The 20,553-nt window shown below is 49.3% G+C and overlaps 1 protein-coding gene across 2 annotated transcripts in view; it reads right to left on the bottom strand.

Moving 5' to 3' along the window:
- The window catches only part of Sctr (secretin receptor), a 51,279-nt gene extending 30,862 nt beyond the window's left edge, over positions 1-20,417 (bottom strand). For both annotated transcript variants that reach the window (XM_040738587.1, XM_013113496.3), the window contains exons 1-3: positions 20,291-20,417; positions 9,641-9,758; positions 535-642 (exon numbers count right to left, since the gene is read on the bottom strand). In XM_040738587.1, the coding sequence (XP_040594521.1) occupies positions 535-642; positions 9,641-9,758; positions 20,291-20,365 (301 nt within the window). In that variant the 5' untranslated portion in view covers positions 20,366-20,417. The remainder of the gene's footprint in view (positions 1-534; positions 643-9,640; positions 9,759-20,290) is intronic.
- Positions 20,418-20,553: the final 136 nt, after the last annotated feature.

A 20,553-nucleotide genomic window follows, 5' to 3' on the forward strand; every position in this document is an offset into this window, starting at 1 on the left:
GGGTCTCTGAAGCAAGATGGCTGGCTGCCAAGGGAACGGAAACACGGGAGAAGGGGAGAAGGTTCCTAAACTGGGGCCATGAGGCACAGCTCAGCTGCTGCTGCCTCCTCTTCCTTCCCTCCCCCTCCTCCTCTTCCTCTTGTACACCCCGTCCTCCTTTTCCTCCTCCTGTTTTATTATATTACGTTTTGGACACCCTGCGGAGGTCAGAGAACAACTCGTGGGAGTCGATTCCCTTCTTCCAGTATGTGGGTCATGGGGACCAAACTCAGATCAACAGACTTGGCAGCAAGCTCCCTTAGCCTGCCGAGCCATCACGCTGGTCTTGGTCTTCTTCACGCTTCCCTATGTCTCCTGGTTCCTCCCTGGGACCCTGGAAGTTATGCTCTCACACACCCAGGCAAGGATTCCAGCCTCCAGAGGTCTCCCCCTGTCATCTCACCCACTGCTTGTTCTCAGAGATTTATGGCACCTGAGTTCTCACCCAGGAGCCATTTCCACCTCTGGCAGGGGCCCTTGGTGCTGAATGGTTACCGTTTTTGCCCGTGAGCATCTGGAGAAACTTCGGACATTGTACTTCCACCGTCTGCGCCGGTGCCGAGGAGGGCCAGCAGCTCATGTTGTCCCACAGCCCCTCACAGCCTGCAGAGAAGAGCCCAGCAGCGCATGAGGATGGAGCATGGACCAAGGCTGTCCACCAGCACCACCCTTCTCAAGCCCAGTTCCCATTAAGCACGGACTCCTTGAACTCCACCTTCCCGGGGTTGAGGCACGGATGGAAACCAGGGTCTTGTGTGCCCTGGGCAAGTGCTACGCCGCTGAGATATTTCTTCAGCTCTGGCCAAGTGGTTAACATTCGAGCATTTCCTATTCAGCTTCTAACACCAGGAATGGGGGTGTGGCCCAGTTGCTGGAGCACTTGTCTAGCATGCACAAGAGTCCTAGGTTTGGTTCCCAACACCACATAAGCTGGGTGTGGTAGCATATGTTTATAAACCCAGTAGGGAGAAGGCTGCAGAATCAAAGCTTCAAGGTCATCCTCAACTACATAGTAAGACTGAGGCTGTATAAAATTCTCTTTCAAGAAAACAAAACAAAAGCAATACCATCCAAGTACGGGGCTTCCTAAGGTCACTCTCTCCTAGACTCTCACCATCCTTCTCCTGGGCCATAGCCTGCCCTGTCGTTCACCCGACCTCCAAAGCCTCTCCCAGGCCCACAAGGTTCTGGTGCTACTAACAGGGAAGAAACACACCACATATGACTTACCTGTAGATGGACGTTTCTATCCCACCCAGTCCCATAGCCCTTTAGTCCCAAATAAACACCCAGAGGCCTATATTAATTATAAACTGTTTGGCTGATGGCTCAGGGCTCTTTCTGGCTATGTTTCCCTTAATTATTAACCCATTTCTATTAATCTATGAATCATCACCTCATTTCCTGTCTGTCCAGACCTCCAGACCTCTGTGGTTAGCTAGTGGCAAGCTCCATTCTGTAACCCTCAGATGGCTTTATTTGTACAAGCAAGATATCACCACACTTACCTTCTTACCTCCCCAGACCTCTGCATACTCTGCAGACCCCATTCATCCTGGCCAGGCCCATCTCTTGTGTTCTCCTCCTCCACCACACACACACACACACACACACACACACACACCCCACACCACATCACACACACATACACACACACCACACCACACACACACCCCACACCACATCACACACACATACACACACACCATACCACACACACACACCACACACACCACACACTCACACCCCCCACTTACCATACACACCACACACACCATACACACATACACACACACACCACACACACACACACCACACACACACACCACACCACACACACACACTTACCATACACACCACACACACACCACACCACACACACATACACACACACCATACCACACATACACCACACACACCCCACACCACATCACACACACATACACACACACCATACCACACACACCACACACACCACACACTCACACCCCCCGCCTCCCCACCCCCCCACTTACCATACACACCACACACACCATACACACATACACACACACCACACACACACACACTTACCACACACACCACACCACACACACCCCACACCACATCACACACACATACACATACACTATACCACACACACACACCACACACTCACACCCCCCACTTACCATACACACCACACACACCATACACACATACACACACACACCACACACACACACCACACACACACACCACACCACACACACACACACACTTACCATACACACCACACACACACCACACCACACACACATACACACACACCATACCACACATACACACCACACACCCCACACCACATCACACACACATACACACACACCATACCACACACACACACCACACATACACACCACACACACCACACACTCACACCCCCCGCCTCCCCACCCCCCCACTTACCATACACACCACACACACCATACACACATACACACACACCACACACACACACCACACACACCACACCACACACACACTTACCATACACACCACACACACACCACACCACACACACATACACACACACACCACACCACACACACACACCACACACACACACACACACATACACACACACACACACACACACACACACACACCCTTGCCTCTTCATACTGATCCCTGAGCCTGTCTGGGGTTAACTAATGCCTCGAGACAGGTCAGGTAGTTGGAGACTATGAATTGGCACCAAATGTTGAACTAGGCAGACTCAACCTGCCTCTGTTTCCCGACTGTCAACTCAGCAAACCACCTCTCCTCACTCTACTTCGCGGCTTCTGCTTCACTGGAAAGGGGGGGTTGAATCAGATGCCTTGGGTTCTCTCCACAAACACCAAACCAGAGAGAATGGAAGGCCTGTATGAAGACATGGAGCTGAGAAGCTACAGAGATGTCAAGGACAAGTCTATTTGCAGAGGACACTGTGCCAGCATTGGTCTGTCCACCAGCTCATTGGCCATATAGTGAGTACCTTCACGATGCCAGGCCCACAGGAGGCCCAAGGACTCCAGCTGTGGACCACCAGATAGGCTTCTGCTTGGTGGACAACAGTGCTTGGAAGCTAAGTCAGTGACTGCCTTTGTCACTGTGTGCTGGAAGTTGGGGTACTCTAGACTCTAGATCAGGGAAGATGGAAAGACTGGGCAGATTCTTCAAAGTCCTGATGCACACAGAACTCCTTCTCCTGAGAATTTATAAGACACAGGTTTCTGGATCTGACCTCCCAATGACTGAATTAAAATCCTGTAGGCCAAAACCCAGAGAACTGTGTACTGGACATGCTTCCAGAAGTTTCTGATGTGAAGTAAGGGGCAGAGCCTCTGTGGTGGGGCAGGTTACCATGGGGACTGCACTGAGAAGGAATAATGATGTCAAGAGGACACACAGCATGGTTGGACTGATGTTTGAACACTGTCTCCTTCTGCCCCCTCTCTTCCTTCCCCCTGTCTCTCTGGGTCTCAAGTATCCCACAACAACCTTGAACTTGCTATGTATCTCAGGCTGGCTTTGAATTACTGATCCTCCTGCCTCTATCTCCTGAGTCCTAAGATTACAGATTGGCCCACTGTCCTATTTCATTTCAGTTGCTATGATGCAATGTTCCAACCAAAAGTAGCTCCGGGGAGAAAGGGTTTATTGTACTTCCAGGTTAGATCGGAGTGGCAGGAACTTAAAGCTGTTGGTCGCATCATACCGGCATCAAGAGCGGAGAGAAATGAATGCTTGCATGCTTGCTCCCTGTCCTGGTCATTCTCCACTTTTATACAGTTTGGGACCCCTACCTAGGGAATGGTGCTACCCACAGTGAGCTGGGTCTTCCCATATCTATTAACTCAAGACAATCACCCACAAACCAACCCAATGTAGACTCCTATGTTGAGGTTCTCTTCTCAAGTGAGTTTAGCTTGAGTCATGCTAACAGTAAAAGCTAATCATCACAAGTGCCACACCATGCCTGGTTTACAAATGGCTGGGGACAGAATCCAGGGATTCATGCATGTTAGGCTGTTAACTGAGCCACATCCCAGGCCTGAGTGTTTGATATGATTTAGAAATCTCTCCTATTGGCTCATATGCTAATCAGCTGTTCCCCAGCAGGTGGCACTGTTCTGGGAGATTCTGGAAACTTTTTGAGTGGGGCTTAGTTGAAGGGAGTAGGTCACTAGGAGGCAGTCTGAAGGGTTTGCGTAGTACTCAGTCCCTTTCTTGTGCTCTGCCTCCTGTCCACCATGAGATGAACAGTATCTTCCTGAACATGTTCTTAACTCCATGACCTTCTGCCTCACCACAAGCCTAAATCCAGGAGGGCCAAGGACTGTAAACTGAACTCCCAGAAACCGTAAGTAAAAATAAATAGCTCCTCTCTTGGATTCTTTATGTTGGGTGTTTTGTCAGAGCAACAAGAAAACTAATACAGATAGGGTCCCGTGGGTGAGCAAACACATCTATAAGAGCAAGGACTAGGTGCTGGTCCTTCAAGGAACCCAGGAGGTGAGCAGCCCTTGAATACATCTGAATCTTCACCCAGAATCCCACAGTGAGCCTGGCAGGTGGGAAACCCTGCCCATTTCTGTCTTGGAATCGCTACAGAATGTCCGTCCCACCATCCCAGAAGACTGACTGATCTTCCATCATCCTGTAGTGAATGTTGTCTCCCAGTCTGAGAAGGATCTTCCCAGGTATCCCTGGGTGTGAGAGTCAATGTTCACTGTCAACTTGATAGGATCTATAATCACATAGGAGATAAACCTCTGGGCATGTCTGTACGGGAGTTTCTAGGTTCAGTTAATGGAAGTGGGAGGAGCCACCTTGAATGTGAGCATCACCATCCCACGGGTTGGGGAGAAACAAAAGAGAGAAAGCAAGCTGGCTAGGAACACTCATCTCTCTGCTTCCTGACTGTGGATGCAATGTGAGCAGCTACCACAAGCCCCTGATGCTGTGGCTGCCCTGCCACGATGAACTGTACCCTAAAACTATGAACCAAAGTCAGCCTTCCTTCTTAGCTGCTTTTGCCACAGCGATGAGAAAAGTAATGTAACCGGTGTGACTTTGTCCTTGCTGGGTTCTTTCCCAGACTTGCTACTCTCTATTTCCAGCATCCGGAGTCCCAGGAGGACTCCTTCTCCCCTTCCTTAAGCACACGTTTCCGTGAGGCTGCAGTATGCAGGGTCCTTGTCTACACAGTGGCTTCTCCGGTATTAGTGGCTGGTGACTGCTTCCAGAGTCTATTAGTCACCTGAGAAGAGGGACTCAGAGATGGCCGGGGGTGGCCAAGCCACCAGAGCACTGGCCAAAGGCTCCAGTCCATGTGATAGATGACCTTGCCTGCCTGGCCAGACACAATGAGGTGTCAGAATGTCTGAGAGCCTTCTGGAGGTGATGTTGGGCGGGGCTGTAGAACAGTCAACCTAGAACTGGCTGAGGCCTGGTAAGAATGCCTGGGGTAGGTAGGAGTCCCTGCCAGCTGGCTCAGAGACACTCTTCGTGTCAGCCAGGTCCCGGGCTGGGGTGGAACCATGCCAGACTTGAGCTATGCATAGCAGACATTCTGGAACTGGCTATTCCAACAGCCCAGGTGTCATGAGGTGTCAATGTTTTGGGGGGGTACTTGTTTGAACAATTTTTATATTATATTTTGTGGATTTTAGAGGTTTACTATATCTTCAAAAGATGAAAAGAGAGTTAGTAGGGTGCTCTAGCTCCATGGGGGAAGTGCTTGCCTAGCATGGACACAGTCCTGAGTTCCAGCCTCAGCACCAAGTAAACCAAACATAATCGTGCAGACCTGTGATTTCAGCACTCAGGAATGGAGACAAGAGGAGCAGAAGTTCAAGGTCTTCTTTGACTACCAGAGTTTGAGGCTAGCCTGGGCTACATGAGACCCTGTCTAGAAATAACGGAAGAGAGGGTGTGGAAGAGGGAGAGAAGGAGGCAGGAATAAAAAAGAAGGGAAGAGAGGAAGGGAGGGAGGGAAGAAAGGGAGGGAGAGAAGAGAGGGAGGGATGGAGGGAAGGAAGGAGGGAAGTAGGGAGGGAGGGAGGGAGGGAGGGAGGGAGGGAGGGAAAAAGGCACAAGGCCACTCAAAAGCCATACAATTGATGTGACGAATGGCTCAGAGGAGAATGGCTATGGAGGTGACATCCCAGACAGCCTTGCAGAGAGCTCTTCCCCAGCCACACAGAAAAGTGCCCGGGGGCCAGGGATCTGTTAGCTACTAACACGCAGAGCAGTTTGGAGTGTTTTTGAGAAGCTATGAAGACTTATGTGTCAGCTACTCTAGGAGAACAGGGTTATAATAAGTCACAGTGAAGAGACAATGGTCTGCTGCCACTCACGGGAGGGTATAGGCCCCTCTAAACGTGGACGCCCCTGAGTCTGCTCCAGGCACACCCGGCACCAGGTGTGCCTGTGCCTTGCCTAGAGCTGGCCCCAGAGGCAGGTCTAGGATGAAGCTGGACTGGGGAAAGGAGGAAGGTCTAGCTGGGAGGACGGGACCTTGGGGATCTTCATGGCCCCAGCTAGCAGGGTCACAGCGAGCCAGCCCTCTGCCGACTTTCACTTTTCCCTGCACTGACCCACAAGGGCCACCCTTCAGTCCTTGGCTTATTTATAAATCAGCGCAGATGGCCTGACGATAACCTGGGGCTATTTCTGGAGCATATGACATAGGAGTTGGAACAGCCTTCTTCTGGGGTCCTGCACCTGCTCATGGAGGTCAGCGGGGACCCACAGTTCCTCTGTGTCTGAGAAGAGCATTTTAGAACTTGATACAAGTGGTTGCGTAGTATGACCAATGGTAGGGGACTGTAAACCTCCAAGGTGTTGATTTAAGATGAATTTCATCTCCATAGAAAAGCACAAAAGTACAAAAGATCCCGTGCCTTCCCACTCAGGCTGGGGGAGATCAGCCCACTGGCAGAGACCAGAAGAAATCGGCTAGCATGCCCCACTTGAAAGGAAGCACAGAGCACCAAGGTCCAGAGAGGTGCAGAGCTTGCTGGAGGTCACACAGGCCCTATGTGACAAAGCTGGATGGATAACCAGCTCGGTTATGACTACAGAATCCACAAACATCTGGCCACCACACTATCCTTCTGGAACATTCTTCTCATAGGGAGAGCTGGCAACTTCCCCTAGCCTGCTCCCAGAGGGTGATGGCCTCTGTAAACCAACTAATAAACACCCCAGGAGAGTGGCGACCAGGGTCATGACCCTGAGACATTCCCACAGAGTGGACTTGGTCACCTAACTCAAAAGAGCTGGAGAGTTAATTTTTTATTTGTAGTAAGTATTCCAGGCTTGATGATACTCCATGGATGGCATTTCCTGTAATTTGTCTAGCTTTCAAACATTAACCGCTACCCAGGAGAATCAACAGCTTAACCATTAACCCCAGGCCCCCAGCAGAGTTCCCTGACCAAGTGCATGAACAAGATGGAACCTTAGGAGGGATTGAGGGCTGAGTTCCTTAGGAACCCACTGAAGTGGCAGGCAGGATGAGGGGCACACCTCAGCCCCTCCCGGGCCTTGCATCGGGTTCAGAGCACATGACACCTGCCTGGTTCTAGAACAACCCTCAACCTGTGTGTGTGTGTGTGTGTGTGTGTGTGTGTGTGTGTATTCCAATGAATTTGTGTATGTGTGTGTGCCGGTGTATTCATGTGTGTGTGTGTTCCTGTGTATTCATGTGAATGTGTGTTTCTGTGCATTTGTGTGCATGCATGTATGTTCCAGTGAATTCATGTGTATTCATAGGTATGTGTGTATTTGTGTGTGTGCGCATATGTGTGTATGATCCTGTGTATTCATGTGTGTAGGGTGCATGTGCAAGTCAGAAGGCAACCTCAGGATACCGTCATCCTGCTTGCTGAGTCAGTCTCTCATTGGTCTGGAACTCGCCAACATGGCTACTCTGGCTGTACAGTGAGTCCCGGTGCATATCCCTCCAGTCCGGCACTGGGACTGCAAGTGCATGTCACCATGCCTGGCTTTTAAAACTGTGGGTTCTTGGGATTTGACTCAGGTCCTCATGTCTGCAAGGCAAACACTTAACTGACTGAGCCATCTCCCCAGGCCCAGGTTCTTTTCCTAATGATGCACTCTTAGATGATAGACTACAGAGCAGATAATAGGGATACAATTAGCACTAAACAATTCAAACTTACAACAGTGTTGATTGATGATAATGATAGGTATTTATTTCTTTATTGACTGACCGTGGTGCTATGGATTGAACAGAGGGTCTTGCCCTGTACGGTACTCATTTTACCACACTTATCTCCATTCTAGAGATCAGAGAGCCAAGCCTCAGAGGGTTAAATAGTTTGTTATAGTCACACAACCAACAACTGCCAGTCGGTGTTCCCTAAAAAGAATGCTGAGGTGATTCGTGGTACCCTCATGGGAGTAGAAGGGTGCTATACATACATGGGCATATTTGCTAAGATGCTCCCTGGCAGGGCTGGAGATGGCTCAGTGGTTAAGAGCACTTACTGTTCTCGCAGAGAATCCAAGTTCACGTCCCAGCACCCATACAGTGGCTCACAACCACCCATAACTTCAGTTCCGGGGCATCCGATGTTGTTTTCTGGGCTCCTCAGGCACCAGAAATGCATATGGGACACATACATACTTGTGAGTAAAATCTCATACATACAAAATGAAATAAATAAATGAAAAACAAACATTTTAAAATTGTAAAGATGCTTCCTAGCCCTCTCAGGGCTTTCAGCAACCCCTCAGGAGTCATCCGGCAACCAGAGACACGCATCTCCATCTGGGGCAGCATGCCGTCCTCTAAGCATGGTGCTCTCAGGCAGTCTGTTTCGAGTCTGGGTCTGCACCGTCAGCAACAGATGGGTTCTCTTCCCCCTGCTCCAGCCATCCTACCCCTCCCATCCTACCTGCCTCTCCCACAATGCACCAAGAATGTGGACGAGAGAACAATGACCCCATGAAGCACTTCCCACCAAACCTTCCCTTTGGGTTTCGGAGGTGGCTCAACAATTAAAATGCTTGCTACACAGACATCAGGACTTGAGTTCAAAACTCCAGAACCTCCATAAAGCCAGGTGTAAAACTACACATGTGTAATCCCAGAGTTCCTGTGGGAGGAAGAAGCAGAAAAATGCCTGGCAGCTCTCCAGCCAGCTAGCTAGCCCGGCATGGGCAGCAGTGTTGAGGCCTGGTCTTAAACAACCACCAGTTTTCCTCTGACTTCTACACCTATGCCCTGGCATGTGTGTCCCTACACACACACACACACACACACACACACACACAGATGTAGCATACACGCACCTGAAGATTTATAAACCAACAAACTGTGTGCGCAGACACAGATGGCGAGGAAGCATTGGATGTCCCCAGAAAAAGGAGGTATGAAGCTTCCGAGTCCTCGTAGACCGTGTCCCCTATCTGACAGCTGATGGATCCGACAAACCTGGACCCACCCTCGACAGCCTGCCTGGTCCTGAGGACAAGTTCCCTGCTCCAGATGACTGGACAGGAGCCACCTTCAGAGTTCACTGGGCTGAGGGGGACCTCCTACCTGCTACCGTCTCCAGGCCCAGACCTCCTTCCTTGTCTTCGGAGAGTTCCTGCAGACACTGGGCCCGTTCCTCCTGCAGCACACGCAGCACATCACACAATCGGGGCAGAGCTCCCACCTGTGGTGGAAAAGCACGGATTGTCGTCAGCGCTGCTGACGGACCCTGCTTCCGCAAGCAAGAACAAAGGGTGGCGCGGGTAAGAGGCTCCACTCCCACACCGGTCTCCAACATCAGCTCCAGCACAGCGGTGGGGACGACCTCGTCACCACTACAAAGACCCGACTCCCCACCCGGCTTCTGTGAAGAAGGGCAACTTGGCTTCTTCCAGGATGGGGTCAAAGTCGTCTCTACGGGTACCAGCCCTCTGCCTCATGGCCAGGAATGAGAGAGAAAGAAAAAGAAGAGCATCGGGGCCACACCCCTCTTCACAGGTACACCTACAATGACCAGGAAGCCTCCCACCTGTCCCCACTTAAGACTTCCACCATCTCCCAACAGCACCAAGCTTGGGTAGCTCTTTAACACATGGGATTTGGCGAACATTCCAGACTCAATTTTTAGAAAAAGATAAAAAAAATTAAGTGTAATTCTAGCAAACATACACAAACTTGTGTGATAAGAAGTGTACAATGTTGGTAGCTATGAATGGGGGATGTGCATGAGTGCAAGTGCCCATAGAGGCCAAAAGAGGGCGCCAGACCCCTGGAGCTGGAGGTGCAGGCAGTTAAGAAGCCAGGCACCTGACTCAGAACCAAACGGCGCAGGAATATAAGTACACCGTCTTAGAGCCAGCTCTCTAGTCCCAGCTCTCCAACTCTTAAACCAACACTATGTCTTGGGTTCCTGGGATATCCCAAACTTTGTATTAAGGAAGTTCAATATTTAGATGTTTTAAATTCTCCCTGGAGATATTTCTCACCCCCGAATTCCGTACACTCCGTTCATATCACTTTTAATGAAAATGCTCAGTGTTTATAATGGCTTCTTTTGACAATGAAATATTGTTAGCTGTTGAGACTAGCCGCATAAGAGGATTATGTGTCCTTGGGCACTTTGTCCCGCCCCCCCAGGTCAATAATTGCTGTTTTTTCATTCGATTAGTTTCTGTGTGCCTGAGCTGACTCTCCCTTCCTCCCTCCCTCCGTTTGTCTGGAGTCCCGGATGGTTGAATGTGGGCCATCTGCAGCAGCCCTCTAGTCTGTCATCCTTCTGAACTTGTTTTCCTCCATTTCCTCTCTGCGGTCGTTCCATGAAAGACTTCCTTGGTATTATCTGTGGAAGCTCTTTCATTTGTTTAGTTCTCTTGTGATAACATAAATGCCAGGCTAGCCTTAAACTCCCTATGTAGCCAAGGGTGACCTTGAACTTCTGATTCTCCTGTCTCCGTCCCACTCTACCCCCATGCGCAGTGCTAACAGCCTCTGGGGCTTGAAGCTAGGGTTTTGTGCATGCTAGGCAAGCATTACACCAACTAAGCCACACCCTCAGGCCCACTTTTATTTTTTTAGTCTACAAATTTTAATCCAATTATGGTATTACCAGGGTATACCCTGTACTAATTTCCTTTTTTAAAAGATCTGCTTATTTTTATGTTTATATATGTACCTCCATGAAATTATGTGCACTGTGTGTATGCAATGCCCACAGAGGCCAGAAGAGGGCTCTGATCCCCTGGAACTGGAGTTAACGGGCAACTGTTAGCCAGTGGGTACTGGGAATTGAACCCTTGTCCTCTGCAAGAGCAGCAAACACTCTTAACCACTGAGCCATCTCTCCAGCTCCAGTGATTTCCCTTTTAAAGAACTGGTACTTGACCTGCCATCTGTGTGAGGCTTTCCACATCCAACCGTGTCTTTGTGGGGAATGCCACCCTCTGTCCTAACACTCAGTTAGGTTGGGTATGCTATCACACACAAGCTCACATTTGCTGCTGGCGGTTCTCTGACAGCTACCATCTCTGTCTTTGGGATGCTTTCCAAATGTAAGACGTGTTTTACTAAAGCTTCTTGGCCTGAGAGTCAAGAATTGCTCCCTGGGAGCAGCCAGTCAGCTCTGTGTTTGTTGCTGTGTGTCCCCATATCACTGATTAACACAAAGGAGGGGAAAAACACCCAGTTTGGGACAATCTGTGTGCTCTTGGATTCTTGGCCCTGCAATGGAGGTGAAATGTCAACCTACGCCGTTCACTAAGTTGATGGACTTGAAGCCATGGGCAGCCATAGTCTGTCCTTGAGAAAACAATGGAAGAATCCAGCCCCACTTGGAGGTGGTGAGGGGATAATGAAGCAAACATCAACAGAAGAAGAGAACAATGGCGAGTTCTATTAGCAGTTGTGAGTTTAAAGGAGTGCGCCACCAACACCCGGCTAAAACTCCGCTAAATTCTTGGGCTTAGTGAAATGCTGTGCAAGCTTGAGGAAGGACCTGGGTTTGGATCCCCAGGACTCAAGACCAAGGCAGTTTGTTGCAGTAATTCCAAGGCTGGTGAGATAGAGACAAGAAGCTTAAAGAGAATCCCTGGGTCTCATTTGCCAGCCAACCTAGCTGAATTCCCAGCATCTTAAAACAGTAAGGTGAAAGGCCGGGCATTGGTGGCGCACACCTTTAATCCCAGCACTAGGGAGGCAGAGGCAGGCAGATCTCTGTGAGTTTGAGACCAGCCTGGTCTACAAGAGCTAGTTCCAGGACAGCCTCCAAAGCCACAGAGAAACCCTGTCTCGAAAATAACACCACCACCACCAACCAAACACAAACAAAAAAAACAGTAAGGTGGGGGCTGTGGGGATGGCTCCGGAGATAAAGTGCTGTTCTCCAACCACAAGGACCACCAAACCACGTAAATGCCCGGCAGGCATGGTGGTCTTGTGTGTGATAGCACCAACCTCACCTAGGAAGTGGCAACAAAAGATCCCTAGGGGTAAATAATTGTCAAGCTGTGGGCTCAGTGAGAGGCTGCCTCACATAATAATGTAACAGGGCTGTGGTGACGGCTCAGCAGCTAGAAGCACTTGCTGTTCTTGGAGAGGACCAGTTCTCAGTACCCGTATTGGGTGGCTAGCAGTCACCTGCAACTCCAGCTCCGGGGGATCCAACGCCCTCTTCTGGCCTCCTCGGGAAACTGCACTCATCTGATCATCCTCCCATGTAGAAATGCATGCTTACACATACATAAAAATAAAATAGATTTAAAAAATAAAAAATTATGGAGAGTGATTAAGGGAAACACCCAACATCAACCTCAGGCATGTGCACACACACACACACACACACACACACACACACACACACAGACACAGTGGGAGCTCAGTGAAGAGCTTTGCTTAACTGTGGCAATCATTTGATAATGTGCATCAGAACACTGAGCCCCCACAAACACATGTGATTTTTAGTTGTGTGTGTGCATGTGTATGTATATGCATATATATACAAGTGTGTGCACATATGAAAGTCAGAGGACAACCTTGGGTGTCATGCTCAAGAATATCATCTACCTTCTTGGACACAAGGTCTCCCATTGACCTGAAGCTCACTAATTAGGCTAGACTGTGGGATCAGGGACTCTCCTGTCTCAGTTTCCATAGTGCTGAGGTTATAATCATGAATGGACCACCATGCTTGATACTTGACTTGGTTTATAGGGATGATAATCAACGTGAAGACAAGCCCACACACAGCTGGCCACCAGGGGGCAGAGGTGGGACCATGGAAGGAAGGGTCCAGACCTGAAGTGGACAGCTAAAGAGTGGGAAACTCTAACCTCACTTCCGAGTGGACCATGAAGAATTCAGACACAGAATCGGGAATGGGAAGGATCTCTTCCCATCTTGGTGCTATTTGGAAGGTTGTAGAACTTTTAGAAGGCAGGAGCTAGTAAAGGTTAGGTCAATGGGGGTTGTCTTAGTTTTGTTTCTGTTGCTGTAATAAAATACTCTGACAAAAGCAAATGAAGGGAGAAAGGGACAATCTGAGCACACAGTTCCATGTTACAGTCCATCCTGGGAGTGAAGTCATGGCAGCAGGAGCTTGAGTGAGATGGTCACATGACATTCACAGTCAGAAGAAAACAGCAGTGAATGTATGCACACTAAAGCTCTGTTCCTTTCTCTACTCTTATTAATCAGAACCCCCAATCGGAGCATGGCGACTCCCTCAACAATATTCCACCTTAATTAATATGATCTGAATAATCTCCCAGAGACATGCCCACAGACCAACCCAATCTAGACACCCCTCAATGACATTCCCTCCCCAGAGATTCAAAGCTAACCACCACATGGCGAACCTTCAAAGGGGACTTCGGGCACCAGCCCCTTCCTGTCTTCATTTTGCTTTCTGGCTATGAAATGTGAAGTTTTGACGAACTTCCACCATGATGCTGGCCTCAGCACAGGCCCAGAGCAACAGCCTAACTCACCATGGACTTGCACCATGATGCTGGCCCTGAGCAACAGGCTAATTCACGGTGACTCTCCAAAACTTTGAATCAAAATCAACCTTTTTCTTTATAAGTTGATCATTCCATGTATTTGTTTTAAAAACAAAAAGGTGAGCAACACAGGTAGGCAAGGTGTAGGGGTTGGGCATAACAAGAGAGCAGTACTCCCTCCTTAAATAGTGGCATGGACTGAATGTTTATGTCACCCCAAATTCATACACTGAAGCCCTCACACCCAGTGTGGGTATGTTTGGAGACAGAGCCACTCAGAATGTAATGGATGTTAGTACGATCAGTGAGGGTAGAGGCTGGATCCTAAAGGATTTGTGTTTTTGTAAGAAGAGACAATATCCACCCAGAATGCTCCCTGGAGAGGTCACATGAGGGCAGAGTAGCTACCTAGAAGCCAGGAAGTGAATCCTCAGTAGATTCCACACCTGCCAGACCTGGATCTAGACTTTGGCTCCAGAACTGAGGAAAGGAAGCCTTTGCTGTTTATGCTAGTCAGTCTGTGGTGTGTGTGTGTGTGTGTGTGTGTGTGTGTGAGAGAGAGAGAGAGAGAGAGAGAGAGAGAGAGAGAGAGAGAAAGAGAGATCAACCGATCAACCTGCCATATTATTAGTCTTCGCATGCCTTGTTTTTTGTTTTCTTTTTATTTCTTTGTTTTGTTTTGAGGCAGGGTCTTTCACTGGCCTGGAACTTAACAAGTAGGCTAGGCTAGCTGTCCAGGAACCCCAAGGGACTCTGGTCTCCACCTTCCCAGAGCTAGGATTATAAGCATGAGCCATTCCATCTAACTTTTAACATGGGATCTAGAGATCAAACTTCGGTCCTTGTGATTTCTGGGCAAGAGCCACCTCCCCAGTCCACTGGCATATGGGTTATCTTGGGGCAGTCCGGCTGACCTAGGTGAACAGGAAGGAAAGACACAAAGGGTTCGATGCAGCCACATGCATCAAAGGAAGCTAGCCGCTCCAAGGAAGTCTGTCAAGGTAGTCTTGATTCTCTGGAAATGACAGCATATGCATCAGCTAGAAATGAGAGTGTGGATCAGGAGGGCAGGAATTCAAATAGACAGGTCATGTGAGAGTGTCTGTGAGAGCTGTGGGTGAGGGAAACAGCATGGAGGGCTTCAGATAAAGTCCCTGGGGTTAGCTGAGGTTATGGGGCTAGGTTCTGATCCTAACAGAATCATGTTCCTATAGGGGCAGGATGGTCTGGGCTGCAGGCACAATTGGCCAGGTCTGTCTATCTGCATTAGAGTTCATCAGCCAGAGTGGTCTGTTGAGGCAGCCCCAGGATATTCTCATTTTTCCAAGTCCTCACAATACTAAGCAGCTTTCTATTTATTATAAACCAGTAGATAGGATCTGCGTGTTGGTTTACCTTGGACTGCAAGGTACCCCAGCGCCTGGTGAAAGTCAGTGTTATTGACAGAAAGAGACTGAGGTCCAGTGAAGAGACACTGAAAGGGGCCAACAAAATGGCAGAACTCTAGTTCTGCAAGTCACTCTGGGCCGTTCAGACCAGCGGGGATGCTGGGAAGATGCTTCAGCTTCTGTCTGTCAGGCTCTGAAGTTGGAGAGTTTCTGTTTCAGAGTCATCAACTAAGGTGGGTCAAGTAGGAGAAAATGCAAAAGCAGGACAGTGAAGACATAGAATGCATCCTCTGTAGTGTCTGTATCTGGCTTGGAACTAGGTTTTGATTATGTGTACTTGTGTGTTAGTTAGCTCTCCACTGCTGTGATGACATAGCACAGAAAATCAACTAAGGAGACTAGAGTTATTTCATTGGCTTAGAGTCTCACTTGGGACCAGCCGTTTCGGGCCTGTGGCAACAGAGAGAGCATGTGGCAGAGGACAGTGCTCACTTCATGGTAGCCAGGAATCAGAAAGACATAGAGGAAGGGTCAGTGTAGGAGTGAACCCCACAAAGCTATCTGCCCATTAGGGCGGGGTCAAGGTAGAGATAAAAGGAAATGAAAGGAAAAGGGGCTTCCCCTTTTTCTCCTGGAAGCCAGCCACGCTTCTAACTCCTGGTCTGTGCGACTCTCTCTCTCTCTCTCTCTCTCTCTCTCTCTCTCTCTCTCTCTCTCTCTCTCTCTCTCTCTCTCTCTCTCTCTCTCTCTCTCTCTCTCTCTCTCTCTCTCTCTCTGGTAAATAAATATATTGTTTTCCCTATATAGCATCGAATATCGTTATAGGTCAGGGTCACAATATCCCCTAACTTCCACTCATCAGTCTCTAGATTGTTCTAGGGACTGGGCACCAAGCCTTCCATACACCTTTGGAGAGTATACAAGATCTAAACTATAGGGCTGGGGAGATGGCTCAGTTGGTAAAGTGACTGCATCCCAAGAACAAAGACCTGAGTTCAATTCCCCAGAACCTACGTAAAAAGCCAGGCATGGCGACACATAATTAAAACTTCAGTGCTAGAAAGTAGGGTGGGTCCCTGGGGTTCTTGAACCATTCAGCGAGCCAAATCAGCAAGTTCTAAAATTTACTGAGAGACCCTGTCTCAAATAACCAAGATGGGCAGGGTCCTGAGGAATGACACCCAAGGTTGACCTCTGACCTCAACACACAGACATGTTCACACACACAAGATCCTGTTTCCACCGTTGGACTCAGATTTTCCTTCATCTACCTCAGAACCTCAAATGCAACAAACACCTACTATTAGTCCCATTGATGTCCCCCCAGAAACATGACAGCCTTAAGGCAGTAGTTGTCACACAGGGCCAATTTCCCTGCTTGTAGTCATAGAGCATTTGACAATGTCTGCAGACATTCCATTGCCACAGCTTTGCAGAGATATTCCCGGCCTCTAAACTAGAGAACCCGAGATGCTGCTAGAACCCATACACGGCTTAGAACTGCTACATCTGGTGCCCATGTCAACAGTGTCAAGGCTTAGAACTGCTACATCTGGTGCCCATGTCAACAGTGTCAAGGCTTAGAACTGCTACATCTGGTGCCCATGTCAACAGTGTCAAGGCTTAGAACTGCTACATCTGGTGCCCATGTCAACAGTGTCAAGGTTGGCCTGGGATGTGGCTCAGTTGGTAGAGTGCTTGCTAGCGGGCATGAAGTCCTGGGTTCCAATCCCCCCCCGCATAGCATACATTTGGCATGGTGGCACACACTCGTATTCAGAAGGCAGAAGCAGGAAGATCAGAGGTTCAAGATCATCCTTAATTATAGGGAATTGGAGGCTATCCTGGGCTACATGAAACTTATCTCAAAAAAGTTGTGTCAAAGCTAAGAAACCTTGTTTGAATCAAGAGCCAGAAGCTACAGAGGACTGCCATAAGGCAGTGTTTTTCTGACCTGCCAGGGCAATGGTACACACAAACTCACTGCAGCTGTGGTTGCCTAAACAAATCAAGCCAGTCAACATATCGGCATGGATGGGGAGGGACTTTCGAGATGCCACCTCTGGCTGAGGAGCTACAGGCAGGTAATCACTGATATGGAGATGGGGTCAGCTTTCTTCAAGGGTGTGAACCCTGGAAGGTTCCCCATGCTCCAGTGGATTTTCCACGGCACAAATTACACTCAGTGGGAGAGAGAGAGAGAGAGAGAGAGAGAGAGAGAGAGAGAGAGAGAGAGAGAGAGAGAGAGAGAGAGAGAGATAAATTTGGGAGGTAGGGATGGATCCGGGCAGAGTTAGGAGACTAAGTAAGGAAAGATATGATCAAAATACATTGATAAAATGTTATAATAAGAAACAACAGAACTAGTATGAAGAGTCTAATAATTTTAAAAAGGTGTTCAATATATGTGGGTATTTGCCTGAATGTATATCTGTGTACCATGCATGCCTGGTGGTTCTAATTTGTCTCATATTGACATTAAAACCAACCACACTAACCTGTGCTGGGAAGGGGAGATAGGAATGTCCCTGGGGCTTACCAACCAGCAAGCCCAGCTTACTTGGTGAGTCCCAGGCCAGTGAGAGACCTTGCCTCAAAAAACAAGGTGGACAGCACTTGAGGAATAAAAGCCAGAAGTTTCTCTCTGGACTCCTCATCCACACGCACACACCTGTACACATGCACACACCTGTACACACGCACACATCTGTACACACACACCTGTACACACACACCTGTACACACACACACTCACACACTCACTTATCTGCACAAACGACACTGTCCTGTGGACCCTGATGTCATCTCAACCATTCACCATCATTCACTGAGCACATGTCCATAGACTCCCTCCTACAGTGGGGCAGGTCCTACAGAAAAAACTGAACAAGACAAGTGCTCAAGCTTCAGCATGTGTCTGGTGGGACAGTGCTGGGAGAGCAGGTGTCATTGTCCCAGGTGGAAGCCCTCATGTACGGAGCAAGGCAGTGGAGAAGGCACTGTGCTCAGTTTCCTATGGAAAAACAAGCAAACAAAACAAAGGTGGCCTCTTCAGCAGTCATCAAAATTTTCAGTGTCTGCTTGCAAAGGACGCTCCCGAACCTCCCCTGAAGGAAGAGGCCAGGGAAGGATGTAGGAACAAGTGCTTCAGCCTCAACAGTCTCTTTGGACATCCCTCTGAGGGAAATCCAAAAGGAAGGAAGAAATTATCTTTACTATCTTTGACTTTCAAGATCCAATGCCTGACTCCCCAGAGTCAAACAAGCAAAAGGAAAACGTTGCGGAAGCTGGGAAACTGTCCAAACAAAGTAGGTCAATTCCACCCTCATTTATTAAAGGCGTTTTCTGCCACAAACCCTAAGAGATAGAATCGCAGGCCAGGATAAGCTCATACAATAACCAGAGGCCCATGTGAAGATTTCTAGAGATACACATGGTGCATATGTAAATGGCATGCAAATCCATAAAGGACCAAACAAACCTCAGGTCCTCTGTCTGTCTGTCTGTCTGTCTGTCTCTGTCTCTGTCTCTGTCTCTGTCTGTCTGTCTGTCTGTCTCTCTCTCTCTCTCTCTCTCTCTCTCTCTCACACACACACACACACACACAAACTTTTCGAAGTTAGGAATCTGGGCTCTAGTCCCAGCCCTGCTCCTGACATGAGGCTATGAAGCAAATCCCTCTCTGAGGGCTTTTGATCTTCTGTAAAATGAAGGACTTGAACATATTATACACAAGCAGCATTCCAAGGTGCAGTGAAGACTTGAACCAAGCAAAGCCTCAGTTTCCCCATCTGTTTATTCCTGAGATAACCCGGAGCATCCCTTTGAGACAAAAAATGAAAGTCGAGGCTGTTCCTGCAGCTCTGGAGGGGCACAGATGCCTCAGGAAACGGGAAACTAAGTCATTGACCTAGACGGGATCTATTCCCAGTGGTTTCTTAGGGCGCAGACCTCGGGCAGGGGTGGGGGGTGAGGGTGACACTCTCCAGAGCTTGTCGGGAGGAGTAACCCTGGAGTCCTCAGCCCGGCAGCCTTGACCTTCTCAGCTCTTTCCATCCTGACAGCCTCAATGCAGTCTGTCTCTCCAGATATCCCAGGGGAAGGCGCCCAAAGTTCCCAGGGTTTCTATGGGAAAGAAACACAAACCACCCTCTGGCTTCTCTCTGCTCCAACTTTCTTCTTCTCCTGCCCTGAGTTCGTTGCAACCCGCTGCTCCCAGGAGCCCACAGGCACAGACTTTAGAAAGACAGTCCCCCGGGGGTGGGGGGAGTAGACGACACACGGGACTGCAAATGGTCCCACCACAGACGCAAAAAAAGCTCTACTCAGGTTTCTAAAATTTCCCATCTGCAACCCGGAGCGTGTAAAACCGCCAGCTAGCCTGAAGAACGTGGGTTCTGACTTTTTTTTTTTTTCTGACGTGGGGTAAGCCTCTCCCGCCCTTTTCTGAGCCTTGGTCTCCTTGCTTGCAAAATCTGAGTGACCGGGGTCTCAAAAAGGGCAAAGGGGGTTTTAATGAAGCACTAGAGGGCATGCGTGCAGCATACTTAACATTGCCGGGGCTGCTGCAGAGTTATCTCCTGGAAAGAAGTGGGCTCAGCGGCCAGAAGGGATGAGTGAAGGGCGAGGGATCTGAGCCTAGATCTGCCTCACCTGGGACAAAGAGCCCAGGAAGTTTTGCCTTTGGAAAAGGGGACTCTGAAGTGGGCTCCGACAGAGTGAACGATGTCATTGTTAAGGGAGGCAACATCGGCTGCTCCCCATGATTCCTAGGACCCAGTAGAGGAACGCGGACTGGTGGCTCGGGTCCGCGTCCTGGAGGGGCGCGTACTCACAGTGTGTGCTGATCTGGCGAGTAGCAGCAGCAGCAGCAGCGACCGTGGCCCCCGCGATGGCAGCCAGAGGCTCATGGTGCCAGTCCAGTGCTCCTCCGATCCTTGTTCACCTTTGTGTTCTGGCCACTCGGGGACTCGGTGTCTATTTCGGCGACCCTCTCAACGTCGTACGTGGCGTCCAGGACCCTGGGCGGACCCCAGGCCCAGTGAAACCATGGCTGAACCTACCCAATCCCACCAGATCCACTGCCGCTCTCTGAAGG

Source organism: Mesocricetus auratus, unplaced genomic scaffold (assembly GCF_017639785.1).
Source record: "Mesocricetus auratus isolate SY011 unplaced genomic scaffold, BCM_Maur_2.0 Super-Scaffold_100676, whole genome shotgun sequence".
In the NCBI taxonomy this organism is placed as follows: domain Eukaryota; kingdom Metazoa; phylum Chordata; class Mammalia; order Rodentia; family Cricetidae; genus Mesocricetus; species Mesocricetus auratus.